General features: G+C 38.0%; 1 protein-coding gene across 5 annotated transcripts in view; it reads left to right on the top strand.

The window, feature by feature from the left end:
- The window catches only part of CFAP43 (cilia and flagella associated protein 43), a 128,437-nt gene that overhangs the window by 33,875 nt on the left and 75,534 nt on the right, over positions 1-19,028 (top strand). For all 5 annotated transcript variants that reach the window (XM_021072818.1, XM_021072821.1, XM_021072820.1 and 2 more), the window contains 5 exons: positions 2,922-3,018; positions 3,868-4,035; positions 7,436-7,586; positions 12,183-12,342; positions 15,748-15,815. In XM_021072818.1, coding sequence (XP_020928477.1) covers positions 2,922-3,018; positions 3,868-4,035; positions 7,436-7,586; positions 12,183-12,342; positions 15,748-15,815 — 644 coding nt within the window. The remainder of the gene's footprint in view (positions 1-2,921; positions 3,019-3,867; positions 4,036-7,435; positions 7,587-12,182; positions 12,343-15,747; positions 15,816-19,028) is intronic.

The following is a 19,028-nucleotide window of genomic DNA, read 5'->3' as shown; positions in this document are numbered from 1 at the left end:
TCATCAACCACCACCTTAATTGCTCAGCAGCCATCTACATTGAGGCAAGACCCTCCACCAGCAAAGAGATTATGACTCAGTAAAGGCTCAGATGATGGTTAGCAGTTTTTTTGTAATAAGTATTTTTAAATTGAGGAATGTACATTGTTTTTTTAGACATAATGCTATTGCACACTTAATAGACTACAGTAACTGTAACTTTCTATGTACTAGGAAACAAAAACAATTCATGTGACTTGCTTTGTTACAATGTTTGCTTTATTGTAGTGATCTGAAACCAAACTCATGATGTCTCTAAGGTATGCCTGTATATGGATTATAACTACCCTTCATCTTTAAAATATCTCTAGCTTGATTATTTGGCTATAGCCTTGGCCAAGCAATTGAAAGTTAATTCAAACCAATAGCCAACATTCATATTGAATAATGAAGCTCTAAAGTCATTCACAGTAAAATTAGGACTAAGTTATCAAGGGAACCTGATGTTACCACTGGTATTTAAGAACATGATGAAAGACACTCCCAGACACACACCAACCTGAAAGTTCTAGCCAGTGCAACAAAATATGAAACAGAAAAAAATGTAGCTTTGGGAAAGGAGTTAATGGATAATAGTGTACTAGGAATAATAACATAATGCTCAGTAAGGTGCTGGTTTGAAAATAAATATGCATGAAATTAGATGATTTAAACACTTAGGAATACTCCAAAGAAGAAATGTGACTGACCTTAATGAAGAAAACTACAAAAATCACTGAATAAAATGTTTAAACATATAGAGGTATATTCCTGCATGGAAAACTTGTTTATTATAAATGTATTTCTGATATTCTTCACTGAATGTAATTCATAGGCTTATAAAATGTTTTAGAGAGCCAGGAGTACTTAAATGAAATGAATGTTCTTCTAAAACAAGACGTAGAGAAGGAGAATAATTTGAAAGACATTGATAACAAGTCAGAGGGTCCTCTTAGCATTATGGTATTATAGAAATTTATATGTGGTATTGGTACAGGGATCACCTGATCAGTAGAAGAGTTGAAGACTGGAGACAGACTCTGAAATATATAAAGTTAAGAACATGATGAAAGACACTCCCAGACACTCCCAGACACACACACACACACACACATGCATACATGCACGCACATGCACAGAACACACACACACACACACACATCAGATTATATGGATTGTTTAGCAATGGTGTTAAGGAATGTATTTGAACAAAAGTGTAAAGTTAGGTACTCATGTCATACTGTGTATCAAAACATATATCAAACTAAGAGTTCAATAAACACAACAAACCCATTGAAAAGAAAAAAAATATAGAAGATTGAAATGTTTTGAGAATGAGGAAGAACTTTTCACACAAAGAATAAAATTTTAAACATTAAGATTTATATGTTTGATTACATGCATATTTAAAACTAATGAACCTTTAAAATACCACAAAAAATTAAAAGACAAATAGTAAACTGAGGAAAATATTTGGAACAAATATGACAATAATAAAAAAGAGAGTTCCCTGGTGGCTCAGCAGGTTAAGGATCCAGCATTGTCACTGCTGTAGCACAGATTTGATCCCTGACCTGGGAACTTCTACATGCCATGAGTGCAGCCAAAAAGAAAAAAGAAAAGATATTCCATTAGAACAATGGAAAAGGAACTTGGCCAAATCCCAAAACTACCAATGACCCCAAAACATCACAAAATATTTCATCTCTACACTTGAAACTAATACAACATTGTTAAGTCAACTATACTCCAATAAAAACTTTTTTAAAGATTCCATCTCAATATTGATTTTAAAAAGTGTCACTTCCATAGAGAACAGACTTGTGGTTGCCAAGGAGGTACGTGGAAGGGGTGGGATGGACTGGGAGTTTGGGGTTAGTAGATGCAAACTATTACATTTAGAACAGATAAGCTATGAGGTCCTATTGTACAGCACAGGAAACTATGTCCAATCTCTTGTGATCATGATGGAAGATAATTTAAGAAAAAGTGTATATATATATCTGGATCACTTTGATGTATAGCAGAAATTGGCATAACATTGTAAATCAACTATGATTTTTTTAAAAGTGTCATTTAAACCAAGATAAGGTTTTTTTGTTTATCAATGTCATAATTTTTTTAGAGCTCATAATTGCTAGACAGAGTGCAGCAAAATTGATAGCATTCATTTTTGTTGAAAGTGGGGGTAAAAATTCATACAAAAACATGACTGTGAAAAAGTCAGTAATAGGAGAAAGCAAGGCTTGCAGCTCTGAAACCACAATGAAGACCAGGAGATAAAGGAGGGGAAATCAGAGCCTCATATACAAGGAGGCAGAAACTGACACTTCCCTGTTTTAGCATCCTCATGATGCTCATTTTAAACACATTGTTGCTGAGAATTTTAAAGCCACATTTCATTTCTTCAACTGTAGGTATAAATGAGATTAGGACTTTTTATAGTTCTAAGAACTGGAAGATATTAAGCTAAGGGCGAGATATGACCTAAGGGATAGAGATATGGAGCTAAGCTAGAATTATCACAACTCCCCAAAGTATTTCAAGTTGTTTGAATAACGTTTCTAATTACCATGTTTCATATATTTGTGGAATATTTTATGGTTCTTGGGTCATTTCAATCCACATGGGGACATACATGGTGCAGTGTGCTCAGTTAGGCACTAAAGTTTAGAGACAGCGACCTCATGGTCTTAATTCACTCTAAAAACTTTTTAAAAATGGATCTTAACTTTGCTCCCATCTTTCTGTTCATACTGTTAGAAATCAGCTAGGACATCTTTTATTCCAGGAGCCAAATAGTTTTGAATTACAGAAAATTATTAGGCATGGGAAATTAAACCATAAGACTATAGTTACTCTGAACATGATGACTAATCCTTGTAATGGATTTTATATTTTAGGCAATGTTCTTCTGGATTACACTTTACTTTCCTTCAGTTACTGTGGCACCTATCTGGCAAGTTACTCCTCCCTCCCAGAATTTGAACTGGCCCTCTGGTAAGTTGCAGCCTTCTGCAGAATTCCTTTCCTTGGGTCACAATTTAATCTTGTCCTCTTGATTTTTTTTTTTTTAATCTTTCTGCCATTTCTTGGGCCGCTCCCGCAGCATATGGAGGTTCCCAGGCTAGGGGTCAAATCGGAGCTGTAGCCGCTGGTCTACACCACAGCCACAGCAACCCGGGATCCAAGCCGCATCTGCAACCTACACCACAGCTCACGGCAACGCTGGATCCTTAACCTACTGAGCAAGGCCAGGGATCGAACTTGCAGCCTCATGGTTCCTAGTCGGATTCGTTAACCACTGAGCCACGACGGGAACTCCGTGTCCTCTGGGATAGGTGATAGGACTGGGGATGGAGGGAAGTAGGAATATTTGGGAGCTGGTTGGGCAGCAGCATCATTGGATTTGGCGCCTGGCTGAACAGTGGACGTGGTGCTGTGGGAGAGGGACAGTTGAGGGTCATACACAAAGGTGCAACTTGAGAAACTTAGGAACATTATGCAATTATGTTCAGAAAGATACAGAGGACATGGTGAGGGGGCTTGGAAGAAGCAGTGGGAGAAGATGAGTTGGAACAAGCTGAGTTGAGGGTGCCTGAGGTAAATAAATGGAGATATCTAGTTGGAAGTTGATACAGCAGTTGGGATTTAAGCTCAGTTGTTGTCACATACCCAGGTCATCCTAAAGAGGTGGCCTAAACAAAACAGAAATATTAAGATCATAGATTAATTAATTATATCATGAATTCTCAACTTATATAGATTGTTTTCAAATAATTAGATAAATGTTCTTAAGATACGAAATTCAAATGAGTTATTTTTCACCCAAATTACTTTTTCTCTAAGGAACTGGGAATTAGGTGTCATTTTGTGCAAGAAGTCACAACCTGGTGTAGATGTAAGCCAGATGACTTTTAACCCCATGAACTGGTGCCAGCTGTGCTTGTCAAGTCCAAGTGCAGTGACTGTTTGGACCATTGAAAGATGTAACCAAGAACATTATCTCAAAGCAAAGTAAGAGACTTCATTATAATACAACAAAGTGGAGAATCTTTGTGTGCATTTGTGCAGTGTGCTTGGATTAATTTTATGAATTAAGTGGCTTTATACATGCATCTTAACTTAAAACATCTTTCTACATGTATAATTACCTTGGAATGGTTGTTTGCATTTCAAAAAAATTCTCTGTAACCTGATTTTCCACCAGTTTTCTTTTAAATATCAAGATTTTTCCAAAATAGTTTAATTTTCCAAAATTGTATTTGCTCTTACTATTTCAAAACATGTTTATTGTATATATGTGTATTTTTTTGGCCTTTCTTTTTTTTTTTTTTTAGGGCCTCACCTGTGGCATATGGAGGTTTCCAGGCTAGGAGTCTAATCGGAGCTACAGCTGCTGGCCTACACTAGAGCCACAGCAATGCCAGATCCGAGCCACATCTGCAGCCTACACCACAGCTCATGTCAATGCTGGATCCTCAACCCACTGATCAAGGCAAGGGATCAAACCCACAACATCGTGGTTCCTAGTCGGATTCTTTTCCACTGTACCACAATGGGAACTCCTATTTATTGTATATTTTAAAAGGTCATGTTAGCGTTTTTTTGCTCCTATTACTTTAATGCCCAACTGGAATCTCAAAAACATGTTATTTTTAGGGTATACCTTCAACCACATTATCTCTAACCAAAAGCATCATTGCATGTAGTAAAGTCATGGGAATTACCTATTTAAATAGAACTGAATCAAAGAGAAATTCTAAGACAGATGTCCTCGTGATAGTTTATAATAATGGTACCTTCACTGAAAAGAGTTTGAAGACTTAAGGTGCCCCTGAGCTGACCATTCTCACCATACTCCCCAAAGTCAGAGACAAAGGAGGCATCGGACATGCACATCCTTGAAAATACAGTTTTCGAAAAGTTGCCTTTTTAAGAGAAATGTGAAGCTAGTAAATAAAGTTTTTGAAACAGAGAAGCTTAAGAGAGGCACTTCTTTCTCCTCTCAGTATTCTTTATGTCTCAATTTAATTTTTACAAGAACCCATTGAATAATCCAATCTGTCTCTAGGCAGAGTTGACAACATTGTACCTTTTTGTAAAAAGGGTAATGTCTCTATCAGATCCTTGCCAGGGCCAGTAATTTATCACATCTTTCTCTCGTTTTGCTTTCCTTGAATATTTTTCTCTACCTCTGCATGTTGAGTTGTGATTTTTCTATAAGCAAATGAAAGTGGGAGGCAAAATAAGTGGACTGTCTTGGTTTAGAAAACAAGCAGGATTTGAAAATACTTAATTAAGCCTTGCATTTGAGTACTAAGTACTGTTTTCATGTGATTGTTTTTCAGTTATTCATCATTTATAAAATATAACCAGGGACATTTTGAATTAATGTATAAAGCCATAAGTTCTCCAAACTCATCTTTATAGCCGTATTATGTTTTAAAAGGAAACATATGGTATATTTGAAAATGAATTCTTTTTTTTTTTTTTTTTTTTTTGTCTTTTGTCTTTTTAGGGCCGCACCTGCAGCATATGGAGATTCCCAGGCTGGGGTCTTTTCGGAGCTACAACTGCCAGCCTACGCCATAGCCACAGCCACAGCAGATCTGAGCCGTGTCTGTGACATGGCAACGCTGGATCCTTAACCCACTGAGCAAGGCCAGGGATCGAACCCGCAACCTCATGGTTCCTAGTCGGATTTGTTTCCTCTGCGCCAAAATGGGAACTCCCTGAAAATGAATTCTTGATACTAGAGGTTGTAAAGGTAGCTGAATACAACCTACATTTATGTTTATTTTGGCCCATGTATTTTTTTTAAATCTGCATCAGTTGCCAATATTTAAAATTTGAGAAATTTCTCATAAATATCCAAATTTGATATTCTCTTGAAATTTCGGAACCAAAATTCTCATAGGTCAACAAACCCTCCTCACTGAAACAGAGTAGTATCTCTCAGCTTTACTGTGTACAGGGATAAAATTCAGTTTTTTTTCTGTGTGGGGAAAATCCTAGTTCTTTCCTACTGTGTTTTTCTTCCCCATGAATCTACTCACAGTGAACACCTCAATTCTAGCATTTGTGGTGGAGGCTCTTCCCCACACCAAGCAATTTTCCATGATATTAGCTATGTTCCTACTATTCAGCTCAATTCTGACACTGTCTACCCAGAGACAGAACCAGATTCCACGGGCTAGGTGTTCAGTCCTATAATTCTGTCCTCTCCCCTTCTCATCAGAGGCTGGTTGCAGCTAAGTTGTTATCTATGTTTCTGACCAACCAGCTATAGATTAGAAGTTTCAATGACCACCCCCCCGCCACATGTGCCTTGAGTTCCATTAATTTGCAAGAGCAACTCCTAGAACTCAGGGCAACAGTTACTTACATTTACTAGTTTATTAAGGGCTTTGATAAAGGATACAGATGAGCAGCCAAGTGAAGAGATAGGGTGAAGGTTTCAAACAGAGGGACGTCTGTTCCTTGGAGTTAGATTGTGTCACCCTCCTGGTGTATGTGTTCACCAGCCTGTAAGCACTTCAGACTCCCTACCGTTAAGATGATCAATTATTAGCTCCATATCTTGCCCCTCTGCTCTCTCTGGATAATGGGCGTTATGGCTGAAACTTCTAAGCTTCTGTCAATGGCTTCATTTTTCTGGTGACCAATATCTAGTTAGGAGCCATCCAGGAGCCCACAGTCACCTCAGCAGAACAAAAGGTGCTCTTAATGCTCTAATCACTTTGGAATTTACAAGGGTTTCAGGAGCTCTGTTCCAGGAACTGGGGCAGAAACCAATATATATATTTTCCATTGTCTCACAGGAGGGAAGACACTTTGACATTTGCCACAGTCCCACCTGGCTACACATCACCTGCCTAACCCCTATCAGTGTTCAAATTTATAATTCCTGCCTAAAATTTTTGAAAAATCCCTGTATACATAATTTATAACTGTGTATTACTTGTCCTTTTATGACATATATATATATATATATATATATTTTTTTTTTTTTTTTTTTTTTTTTTTGGCTTTTTGCTATTTCTTTGGGCCGCTCTCGCGGCATATGGAGGTTCCCAGGCTAGGGGTCGAATCGGAGCTGTAGCCGCCAGCCTACGCCAGAGCCACAGCAACGCGGGATCCGAGCCGCGTCTGCAACCTACACCACAGCTCACGGCAACCCCGGATCGTTAACCCACTGAGCAAGGGCAGGGACCGAACCCGCAACCTCATGGTTCCTAGTCGGATTCGTTAACCACTGCGCCACGACAGGAACTCCTGACATATATTTTTAAATCAACTATTTGCCTTTTGTCTGTTTTTTATTTTTTAAATGAGTTATAACACCTCCACTTTACTTACTACTGATATGCAGCAGTTACATCAATGACTATTATCTGATTATTTTTTCCCACAGGTCAGTAAAACTGCCTATGGAAGATGGGTCATTTTTTAATGAAACAGATGTAATTTTCCCCCAATCGTTGCCCAAGGATCTTATCTATGGACCTGTGCTCCCTGTGTCAGCCATTGCTGGGCTAGTGGGTGAAGAGGCAGAAACTTTCAGGGTAATGACCTCAACGCTCTCCCTGTTTGCCTAATTGCTCTCATGACCATCCCCTGAGACATGCGGGACAGAGAGGCTCATCCTGGTCCTTAATACAGATCAGCCCTGGAGGCCACCAGAGATGAAGACTGGAGTTTTGAGTTTGAGTGACTAATAAGATGATGGCTCTGCTAACTGAAGGGGTGGGGGGGCAGATGTGATTTCAGTTTTGGACCTGCTGACTTTGGAGTTCTGGGATCGCATTTCAGTGGAGATTCGGGATGGAAGTTGGCAACGTGGTCCTAGTGTCAGAGAGGAGAGGGCAGGGCTAAGGAAGTCAGAGGAATTCCCACAGAGAAATAGCACTGCGTTGCGGGAGGGAGGAGGGACAGGAACAGCTCCGATTGGACCTCTAGCCTGGGAACCTCCATATGCCGCAGGGTCGGCTCTCAAAAAACAAAAAGAAAAAAGAAAAGAAAATGACTAATTCTTTTAATAGCACAGATCTTAGCCTTGGAAATAAGACCACACTCAGCCACAGTGGGGCAGCAAAGTAAAAACAAACATCAGCCAGTGAGGTTTACGACTTGAAAATAATGTTTCTATGTTTAATGTTTAATGCTAAGGAACACACATTTTCAACCATCTCAAGTGTGTGTGTGTGTGTGTGTGTGTGTGTGTAGCAAATTTCTGTGGCAGCCTTATCATTCACCTTTTGCACCAACTTGATGGATGCTACATTAAAACATTTGAAATTCAGACAATTGTTTTTGTCATTTGGAAAATGCTATGAGATGCCTTCTTTAAATACTTAATTGTGGAGTTACCATTTTTTAAAAAATGCTCATAATAAACAGACATCTTTATTTTCTAGGATTTTTTTAACTCAGTGCATTTTAACTTTTTTCTGAAAACAGAAATTTAATGTCAAAGTTTGACCTTTCTAAATCATAAAGGGAATATAATAAACCCATTTACTTTATATTTAAATTAGAAACTAATTTTCCCAGTATTTACTTTTTCGTCTTATAAATAAGGTGAGAAGAATTTCTAAAACACTGATTAACATCCATAAAGTGAGTGAAAGCATAACCAAAGTTTGATTCAAATGTCTTGATTCTGTTCTTTCCTTTGAATGAAATTTCTTATGACTCTGTACCAATGGCAAAGAAATCAGTAATGACTTGATCTATTTAAGAGTCTTAAAAAGTGACGTTATGGACTTTTTTAAAATAACAAATATTAAATATTCCCATCACTTCTCTTGTTGCTAACACTGGAATGGTACCTGATAGACCTTTAAATAAACCTGCTTCACATTACCTGACTTATGTAGGTCTTTAGAAATGGTATCCAGTAGTAGCAAGGGGGAAATCAAAGGCAGATGTTATCTAGGCAGAAATTGAATCCAAGGTAATGAACTTAATCTCCAGTGTCCAGTTTTCTTTTTCCATTTGCCTTAAGAAAAAAAAAAAAAAAGCAGAAGTTGCTAAATAGAAATTCCTTTTATAAACTCAAGTATTTTGAAACATATTCGGGAGTTAACATTTCCTAAAGCAATATTAAGTTGAACTTCAGTTTTTCATGTTTGCTCTTCAGGTGATCAAAATGGTTGATTCCAGAGAACTAAACAAGGAAGAGGTGTTATCAACAAAAAATTTTTAAACCTTATTGGCACATTTTATTTTACAATTCTCAATTTCCAGAATTAGAAATTATTGTTTTGGCTCACACCGTATAACACCACATTAAGTTTTAAATGGCACAGAAAATATTTATTGATGAAAGAAAGTAGTAAGAAGACAAGCCCAGGTTTATCTTTAAGTAAAGCTACATACAATACTAGTTTAATATATTAAGGCAAGAAAATTCCACCTTCTGTGGCATACATATAGATTCACTGATGTAGAGAATCATGTGTAGGTTTGTTTGTTTGTTTGTTTGTTTGTTTGTTTTTGTCTTTTGTCTTTTTGTTGTTGCTATTTCTTGGGCCGCTCCCGCGGCATATGGAGATTCCCAGGCTAGGGGTTGAATTGGAGCTGTAGCCACCGGCCTATGCCAGAGCCACAGCAACTCGGGATCCGAGCCGCGTCTGCAACCTACACCACAGCTCACGGCAACCCCGGATCGTTAACCCACTGAGCAAGGGCAGGGACTGAACCCTCAACCTCATGGTTCCTAGTCGGATTTGTTAACCACTGCGCCACGACGGGAACTCCTGTTTGTTTGTTTTTAACGAGTTTTGAGCCCATTGCCACAGACTTGGTAAGGCCTGTGTTTTTCTGATTTGTAGTCTAAGGTGAGATGTCATCAAGACAACTGAGACAACTTTTAAATAATGATAATTAAATAATGGTATTCAGTGAGTAACTCTTATTCCCTATGAGTCAAATATCAGACACCACAAAAATGTCATTAATCACCAGCCGTTTAATCCTTTTAAGCTGTTTTGCCCCCTTTTTGTGGCCCACTAGTGGGTCAGATTGTTACTCAAGATTTATTTTCTAACAATCCAAGACTGTGAGGACATGAAATAGACCAATCATACAATTAAAGATAAATCTGTCCTCTTAAAATAATCATGATGAGTGTTCCTGTGTATGACTTCTGCCTTAGTGATACTTCAAGGTCCATCCCAAATGATAATTATTTTCTCTGTCCAATTCCTTCACTCCACCAAGAACCAATTGCTGTCTCATAGATGCTCACATAATACTTAAACTCCCCTTTACTATAACCTGCCATGTTTTATGATTCTGGTACTTACCAATACTACCTGTTCCCTCAATAGATAATTATCCTGTTGAGGAGAAGGACCTTGTAGGATGTGGCACAATGCCTAGTATATAACCAACACTCAGTAAATGTTTGTGGAAATATCAGTTATGTCACTAATGTATATCAGTTAGAAATTCAATAGAAATAGTTACTTTGGCAGTGCCACATCTGCTTTATCTTGAATCTACAAACCTTTCCTAAATTAAAAGAGCAGTATGTAATATATTATTCAAATAGTAGAGTATTTATTAGAACTGTGGCTTACATTTAGTAAAGAGTTTCGAATGGAAAAATGACCATTTATTAGGTTTACAGTATTCCCATTGTGAAACCTATTCCAATTTCCCCTGCTTTATTTTTCTCCCACTTTGAAAACATAATATTCTCTATATTTAACTTGTTAACATATTTTTACTCTATTTCCTCTCACCAGGATGTAAGCTGCATGAGGGCAGGGATTCTTTTCTGTTTGTTTCATTCACTGCTACATCCCTGTGTTTAGAACAGTGCCTGCTACTTAAGTGTGTCCAATAAATATTTGTTAGATGAATGAATTCATGAAAGTATAAATGAATGAAATACAGAGCTCTTAAGGAATTTAAGAATTCTGTTAATTTGACTGTTGGCTTATTAAAAATGTTTTCTGTTCCTGTGGCTGTGAGGATGCCTAGAGAAAACAGACATTATGTTGCAGCTAATGCAATTCTAAATAATAGTATAGCATTCAGAAACTCAAATAGTATTAAATGTTATGTTACAAAGAAAGATATAGAAAGATAAATAAAAGTAAGGTATATGTTTGACTTGTTTAAATAGAAAAGGAAGCATACTGTGTTATGGTATCCTGAATTCAGAACCTTAATCAGTGTTGTGGAGGTGCATACTCAGAATAGCTGCCATAGCTATTTTGACAGCCAAGAAGGAGAGCAGTCCTGAACTTACAAGGCCAGTTCTGTTCTGATGGAAAGGGGAGTAACTCTCCCTGCTGGACAGAGTGTTTAAGGCTACAAGGGACATAACACTGAGATATTATCATCCAAGGCAGAAATAAAAAAACTAGCACCTGTCTTTATATGGCTTCACGCTAAGAATTTGCTTACATTTTTAAAGTATTTAAATAAAAGGGAAAAAAGGATACATGACAGATATCTGTGTGGTCCACAGAGCCTAAAATAGTCTCTACCTGGTCCATTTCAGAAAAAAATTTGCCTTAGACCCTTGGTCCACATTATTTTTAGTCCCCCAAACCAGCTTTTCTTCTAGGTACATTCCATAGATTTTGTGCATTTCTCTCTGAGTTTTCCATGGAATCAATGTCAGGTAGGCTATTTCATAAATCGGACTGGAAAAGCCACCAGCATCAGAGAAGGAGTCCCTTTCTCATTCCCTCTGACAAGTAACTAAGCAGAGAATCTAAGCCAACCTCTCCACAGCCACTCAAGGAAAATCACATTCATACCTCCTGCAGAAACAGGATAGAAAATATTGACCAAAATTTTCCTCAGAAGAGGTGATTATAGCTGTACAATGACTTTCTTAGATCTGAGATACTAAAGAGTCTACAAAGAAGCAGCAGAGAAGTTACTACTCAAGACTTTCACAAAAACCTGTGACACTAGAACTCTGAACATATTGGCAAAAACACCTAATTTTTTCCCCTAGGAATTAAAATGTATAGAGAGACATGAAGCAGGAAGGAGTTCACTTAGGTCTTGGTAGAGGGCAGGACCATATATGTACATACAAATTCACTTCTTGGAACTTGTTTTTGCTGAGTATTTCTCTGGCTCTTAAGTCATGACTGTTGTATCAACACAAGGTTTCAAATCTTTTCTTGAAGCCTAAAGATGATCTATATACTTTGCTTCACCCTACTATGCACTGCTGGACTCCAACAAGTGACCTATACATTGGCTGTGAAGAGGGTCATCTTCTTATGATAAATGGAGAAAACTTGAAGGCAACCGTGCTTAGTAAAATGGAAGACGGAACACCAAACAGTAAGAAATTGCTTTGCTTCATCTTCCCAGAAGTGTTAACATTGGTGATGGTTTTGCACTTGACGGTGGATGTTTTGTTTCCTGTTTTTCTAGAGACATCTTTGATTCCACTTTCTTCTTTCTCCTCCAATTCACTACCAGCTCTTGCGGATCTTCCTTGTAGCTAACTAATGTTTATTGAATGTTCTATACTTTAGGCATTCTGCATCACTCTATATGCATGCATAATTCATGTAATCCTTAAAACAACTTTATAAGCAAATACATGTTTATCTTCGTTATATACATGAGGAAGTGGAAGAAAGAGTAAAATTGATGCCCAAATTCACATAACTCGTAAACTGTAGAGCTGACCCCCGGACCCAGGCAATAAGACTTCAGAGTCCAAGCACTTAGCGACTGCGCTGTATCCTTTCCCATGCGTATGCCTGTTCTTTTTAAACAGCTAATTGTGCCCTTTCCTGCCCTCTGAAATGACCCTTTCTTTACAATGTCCTTCTTTAAGATCAGCTGCCATCTTGAAAATTACTTTTTGATGCTTGATTAGAATTTCTGAGAGAATCTAATGTATTCTCCTTAGACCTAGTGTCCATCAGCTATGGCCAGAGTTGGGCCTGGGTCAGAGAAGCCAATGTTACCCCGTTAGGGCTACAAGGAGACACTTTGTGAAGGGAGTTTTGCCAGGGCAGGTTCCCCAACCTGACCAATGCACCCTCCATTCCAATTCCTCTTATTATTTCATGTCTTGATTTCCGCAGCAACCTTAGGACTGACTTCACTGACCTTAGTGTAAAGCTGACCCAAACCAGGCATCTCATCCATGACAAACTGCCCCTCTTGAAGACTATTTTCAGTATACAACTCAAGGACTACTTTGCCTTGATTTTAAGCCCTTTCTATTCTGATCTTACCTGCGCCATTATTATTATTTCCTACTACTCCCCAAGTGTGAGTTTTCTGATCTAGCCAGCCATTTCTTCCCATCATTTCACAGACATGCCACCCAGCTCATTCCCTTGCCTCCTTACTCTGAATCTTCCAGGTTCCAGCTCAAACACTGCATCCTACAGCAAGTTTTCCCCAACTGCAGTGTCCCTTGCTTACTCCTCTCCTGTTCCCTGACTCACACTCCACTGGTAAACCGAAGTCATTAGGTTTGACTTTCTTTCCCCAGCCCTGCTCTCTCTTCCCTTCACTATCACCTGTACCCTACAGGCCTCGTCCACCCTCTGTCTCACATCCACAATGCCATCCCTCAGCTTTCTGAAAAAATAAGCCTCTTTGCTGGCCTATCTTTCCAGTCCTGGCTCTCTCACTTGAGCTTTTTAGACGTTCTCATCATTCCTATGCTCTCTCTGTATTCTGCCTGCTCGTGTTTATAGTTACCTCTGTCTAGGATGCCCTTCTCTTCCTTGTCTACCTGGTGAAATTATCCTTTGTGGAGCCTTCCCTGTGCTCTCCTCAACCTGTGGGCAGAATCAGGTGCTCTGTCTGGGGTTCCATCAGACCCACTTCTTTGTGAGAGCCTCATCCTATGCTATTGCAGTGCCCCATGTGCCTGTCTTTCTTTCCCACTAATCATCAACTCTTTCAGGTCAGAAACTGTATCTTACTCAAACTTTGGATCCAAAGTTTAATCCCTAGAGATTGCTAGAGAGTAAATTGGCACTTCTGTTTGTAAAATGAATTATAAAACAATGCTTCTCATTTCCAAATTCTTATCATACTTGCAATAAATTTTACACAATTTAGGACTTAGTTGTACATAGTCCTGTATTGTTCACTATTTCCTTCCTGTACACTATTTATTATCATTTCCATAATATATTATAAATACTTTGAAATAAATATTTATATAACCTCTACCATGTAGAAGACACTAAGCAAGTTGCCTCCAAGTTGACATAGGTGGCAAATATAATCATATAATCAATACCTTCAAAGGATTTGTATATGGTTTTTTTATTTTTTAATTTTTAGCTTTTTTAGGGCCTCACCTGTGGCATGGAGGTTTCCAGGCTAGGGGTCAAATCATATCTACAGCTGCCAACCTACTCCACAGCCACAGCAACGTGGGATCCAAGCCATATCTGCAACCTATACCACAGCTCGCAGCAACACCAGATCCCCAACCCACTGAGCGAGGCCAGGGATCGAACCTGCATCCTCATGGATACTAATCAGATTCATTTCTGCCTTGCCACAATGGGAACTCCAGATTTATATTTTATTAAAGAGAATAGAACAAGTTGACAAATAATTGCACCCAGGAAATTTAAGATGTGAAAGAGAACTTTATAAAGTGCTGTGGGAATTCAGATGAGGGAAATAGGCCAAGTTAAGTCATTTTGTAGAGAGCATTTGATATGGCCCTTAAAGGATGGGTTCACAGTCAGAGCTGAGGGTAGGTAGAATTTTAGGCAGTGGTATCTGCATAAATAAGAAAACACGGAGAAGGTTAAGAAACAAGAAGTAGTGTGGTTTGTGTGGAGCATCGAGTGTTGTGCATGAATAGTGGGGAACAAAGGGACATCTATACCCTATCGGACTTTGAACATCTGACTAAGGCATTTATACATAGTCTAGCTGACAGTGGACTGACATTACCTCCTGAATGGGGATGCACTCCAGTTGGAATTGTACTTGGAGAGATTAATGATCTATTTCGGGGAAGGACCATCCTAGAAGCAGGTGGCTGTAAGCAGCAGGCACCTAGACTAGGCCAGGAGTCATGGCAGCCTGGATTCTGGTGGCAGTTGGTTTGGAAAGAGGTTCTGCTAGGAGTTGAATGGTCTTGGAAGAAAGGACAGTATGCATCTCAGCCTCTAGCAAAATGCCAAGCATGTAGTATGCAATAAATTAACGTCTGGTGGATGTCTCTGAGCCTTCCATCTTGTTCTTGTGGCTTATCTACAAGATTTTTTACTTTCCCCCAGGACAATATTTTAGTAATAATGATGTTCTTTTAGATCATTTTTTTCCTTTTTTTAAAACCCATTGTGCTTTATTTATTGAGATATAAATTTATAAGCCATAAAATGTACAAATCTTAAGTATACAACTTGATAATAATATAGTTTTTGTCATTTTTTTCTGACCCCTTAAATCTCTGATAATTGCTTTCCTAAAAAAGCAAATAAATTACTATGTAATTCTACAATGTTAGTTCCATGGCTCTGATGATATGGAACATTTAAAAAAACTCATGTGATTTCCATCAGTAATCATTGCAAAGCAGCTTTTATTCTTCATTGTTTAAGAGCCATCATAGCATATATTCTAATATGAAGTTGATTGGTGGGAAGAATTACAAAGAAATGAGTAGTCCTAGAAAAGTAGATTAATTACTCTGTATGGCACTTTTAATTATGTGTCACCTGTTTTACCTTGTTTTCTTTTCCAAAGTTGGAAGGAGTCATATAAGTCCGGTCACCATGGTGTATCAGAAGGGAGGCGTGCTTGCTTCTGGAATTGTAATGTATTTTTTTTCTTCTAAATCAATTGCTTTCAAGAAAATATGCAAACACCTGAAGTTAACACAATGTTGTAAATTAGCTATACTTCATTTTTTAAATGGTTTAAAAATTATTTCAAATAGAAAAAAAAAATCAATTGCTTTCAAGAAAATATGCAAACACTTGAAGACAATGTTGTAAATTAACTATACTTCAATTTTGTAAATGGTTTAAAAATTATTTCAAATAGAAAAAAAATTATTTTCATTTGCTGTCATTATGATGAGCCATAGTTTATGATGTTGGGTTCTGCATAATTATTTCTTTATTACTCAATGAATTATTACATTTATAGTTGTATAATATCACAATCCAGTTTTATAGGATTTCCAACCCACAACCCCAGTGCATCCCCACCCCCCAACATGTCTCCTTTGGAAATCATAAGTTTTTCAACGTCTGTGAGTCAGTATCTGTTCTGCAAAGAAGTTCAGTGTATCCTTTTTTCAGATTCCACATGTCAGTGAAAGCATTTGATGTTGGTGTCTCATTGTATGGCTGACTTCACTTAGCATGATAATTTCTAGGTCCATCCATGTTGCTAAAAATGCCGGTGTTTCGTTCCTTTTAATGGCTGTATATGTACTACATCTTCTGAATCCACTCCTCTGTCGATGGACATTTAGTTGTTTCCATGTCTTGGCTATTGAAAATAGTGCTGCAATGAACAGTGGAGTACATGTGTCTTTGCGAGTCGTGGTTTTCTGTGGATAGATGCCCAGGAGTGGGATTGCTGGATCAAATGGTAGTTCTATTTTAAGTTTTCTGAGGAAGCTCCATACTGTTTTCCACAGTGGTTGCACCAATTTACAATCCCACCAACAGTGTGATAGGGTTCCTTTTTCTCCACACCCTGTCCAGCACTTATTGTTTGTAGACTTGTGGATGATGGCCATTCTGGCTGGTGTAAGGTGGTACCTCCTAGGGGTTTTGATTTGCATTTCTCTAATGATGAGTGATGTTGAACATCTTTTCATGTGTTTCTTGGCCATCTGTATGTCCTCTTTGGAGAACTGTCTGTTTAGATCTTCTGCCTATTTTTGGATGGGGTTGTTTGTTTTTTTGGTACGGAGCTGCAGAAGGTGTTCATAAATTTTAGAGATTAATCCCTTGTCAGTCGATTCACTTGCAAAGATGTTCTCCCATTCTGTGGGTTGTCTTTTTGTGTTGTTTAGGGTTTCCTTTGCTGTGCAGAAACTTTGAAGTTTGATTGGGTCCCATTTGTTTGTCTTTGTTTTTACTGTTATGACTCTAAGAGGTAGATCTGAGAAGATGTTGCTGTTGTTTATGTTGGAGAGTGTTTGGCCTACATTTTCCTCTAAGAGTTTTGTAGTGTCTGGTCTTACATCTAGGTCTTTAATCCATTTGGAGTTTATTTTTGTGTACGGTGTTGGGGAGTGTTCTAATTTCATTCTTTTCCATGTGGCTGTCCAGTTTTCCCAGCACTACTTATTGAACAGGCTGTCTTTTCTCCACTGTATATTCTTGCCTCCTTTGTCATAGATGAGTTGGCTGTAGGTGCGTGGGTTGAATTCTGGGCTCTCTATCCTGTTCCACTGATCTATATGTCTGTCTTTGTGCCAGTACCATGCAGTTTTAATGACTGTTGCTTTGTAGCATAGTCTGAAGTCAGGGAGCCTGATTTCTTCCAGCTCTATTTTTCTTTTTCAGGATGTCTTTGGCTATTCTGGATCTTTTGTGCTTCAGAACAAACTTTAAAATATTTTGTTCGAGTTCTGTGAAAAATGTGCTTGGTAATTTGATAGGGATTGCATTGAATGTGTAGATTGCCTTAGGTAGTACAGTCATTTTGATAGTATTGACTCTTCCAATCCAAGAGCATGGTATGTCTCTCCATCTATTTGTGTTATCTTTGATTTCTTTTATCAGTGGCTTGTAGTTTTCAGAGTACAGGTCTTTTGTCTCTTTAGGTATGTTTACTCCTAGGTATTTTATTCTTTTGGATGTGATGGTAAATGGAATTGCTTCCCTAATTTCTCTTTCTGATCTTTCATTGTTAGTATATAGAAATGCAGTCAATTTCTGTGTATTGATTTTGTACCCTGTGACTTCACCAAATTCATGGAAGAGTTCTAACAGTTTTCTGGTAGAGTCTTTAGGATTCTCTAGGTATAGCATCATGTCATCCGCAAATAGGGATAGTTTTACTTCTTCCTTTCCAATTTGGATTCCTTTTATCTCTTTTACTTCTCTGATTGCTGTGGCTAGGACTTCCAGAACTATGTTGAAAAGTAGTAGTGAGAGCAGACATCCTTGTCTTGTTCCTGATCTCAGCAGGAATTCTTTCAGCATTTCACCATTGAGAATGATGTTTGCTGTGGGTTTGTCATATATGGCCTTTATCATGTTGAGGTAGGTTCCCATTATGCCCACTTTCTGAAGGGTTTTTATCAGAAATGGGTGTTGGATTTTGTCAAAGGATTTTTCCACGTCTATTGAGAGGATCATATGGTTTTTTTTCTTCAGTTTGTTAATGTGGTGTACCACCACTGATGGATTTGCAGATATTGAAGAACCCTTGCATCCCTGGGATAAATCCCACTGCATCATGATGTACAAGCCTTTTAATGTATTGTTGAATGCGGTTTGCTAGTATTTTGTTGAGGATTTTTGCATCAATGTTCCTCAGTGAAATTGGCCTATAATTTTCATTTTTTGTGGTATCTTTGTCTGGTTTTGGTATGAGGGTGATGGTGGCCTCATAGAATGTGTTTGGGAGTGTCCCTTCCTCTGTGATTTTTTGGAATAGTTTCAGAAGGATGGGTGTTAGCTCTTCTCTAAATGTTTGATAGAATTCACCTGTGAAGGCATCTGGTCCTAGGCTTGTTTGTTGGAAGTTTTTTAATCACAGTTTCAATTACAGCACTTGTAATTGGTCCGTTCATCTTTTCTATTTTGTCTTGGTTTAGTCTTGGAAGATTGTACGTTTCTAAGAATTTGTCCATTTCTTCTAGGTTTTCCATCTTATTGGTATATAGTTGCATATAGTAGTCTCTTATGATCCTTTGTATTCCTGTGATATCCATTGTTACTTCTCCTTTTTCATTTCTAATTTTACTGATTTGAGTCCTCTCTCTTTTTTTCTTGATAAGTCTGGCTGAGGGTTTATCAATTTTGTTGGTCTTTTCAAAGAACCAGCTTTTTGTTTCA

This window comes from Sus scrofa, chromosome 14 (genome assembly GCF_000003025.6).
Source record: "Sus scrofa isolate TJ Tabasco breed Duroc chromosome 14, Sscrofa11.1, whole genome shotgun sequence".
NCBI lineage: Eukaryota > Metazoa > Chordata > Mammalia > Artiodactyla > Suidae > Sus > Sus scrofa.
The sequence above is the reverse complement of the archived record's forward strand: the minus strand, read 5'-3'. Positions and strand labels throughout refer to the sequence as shown.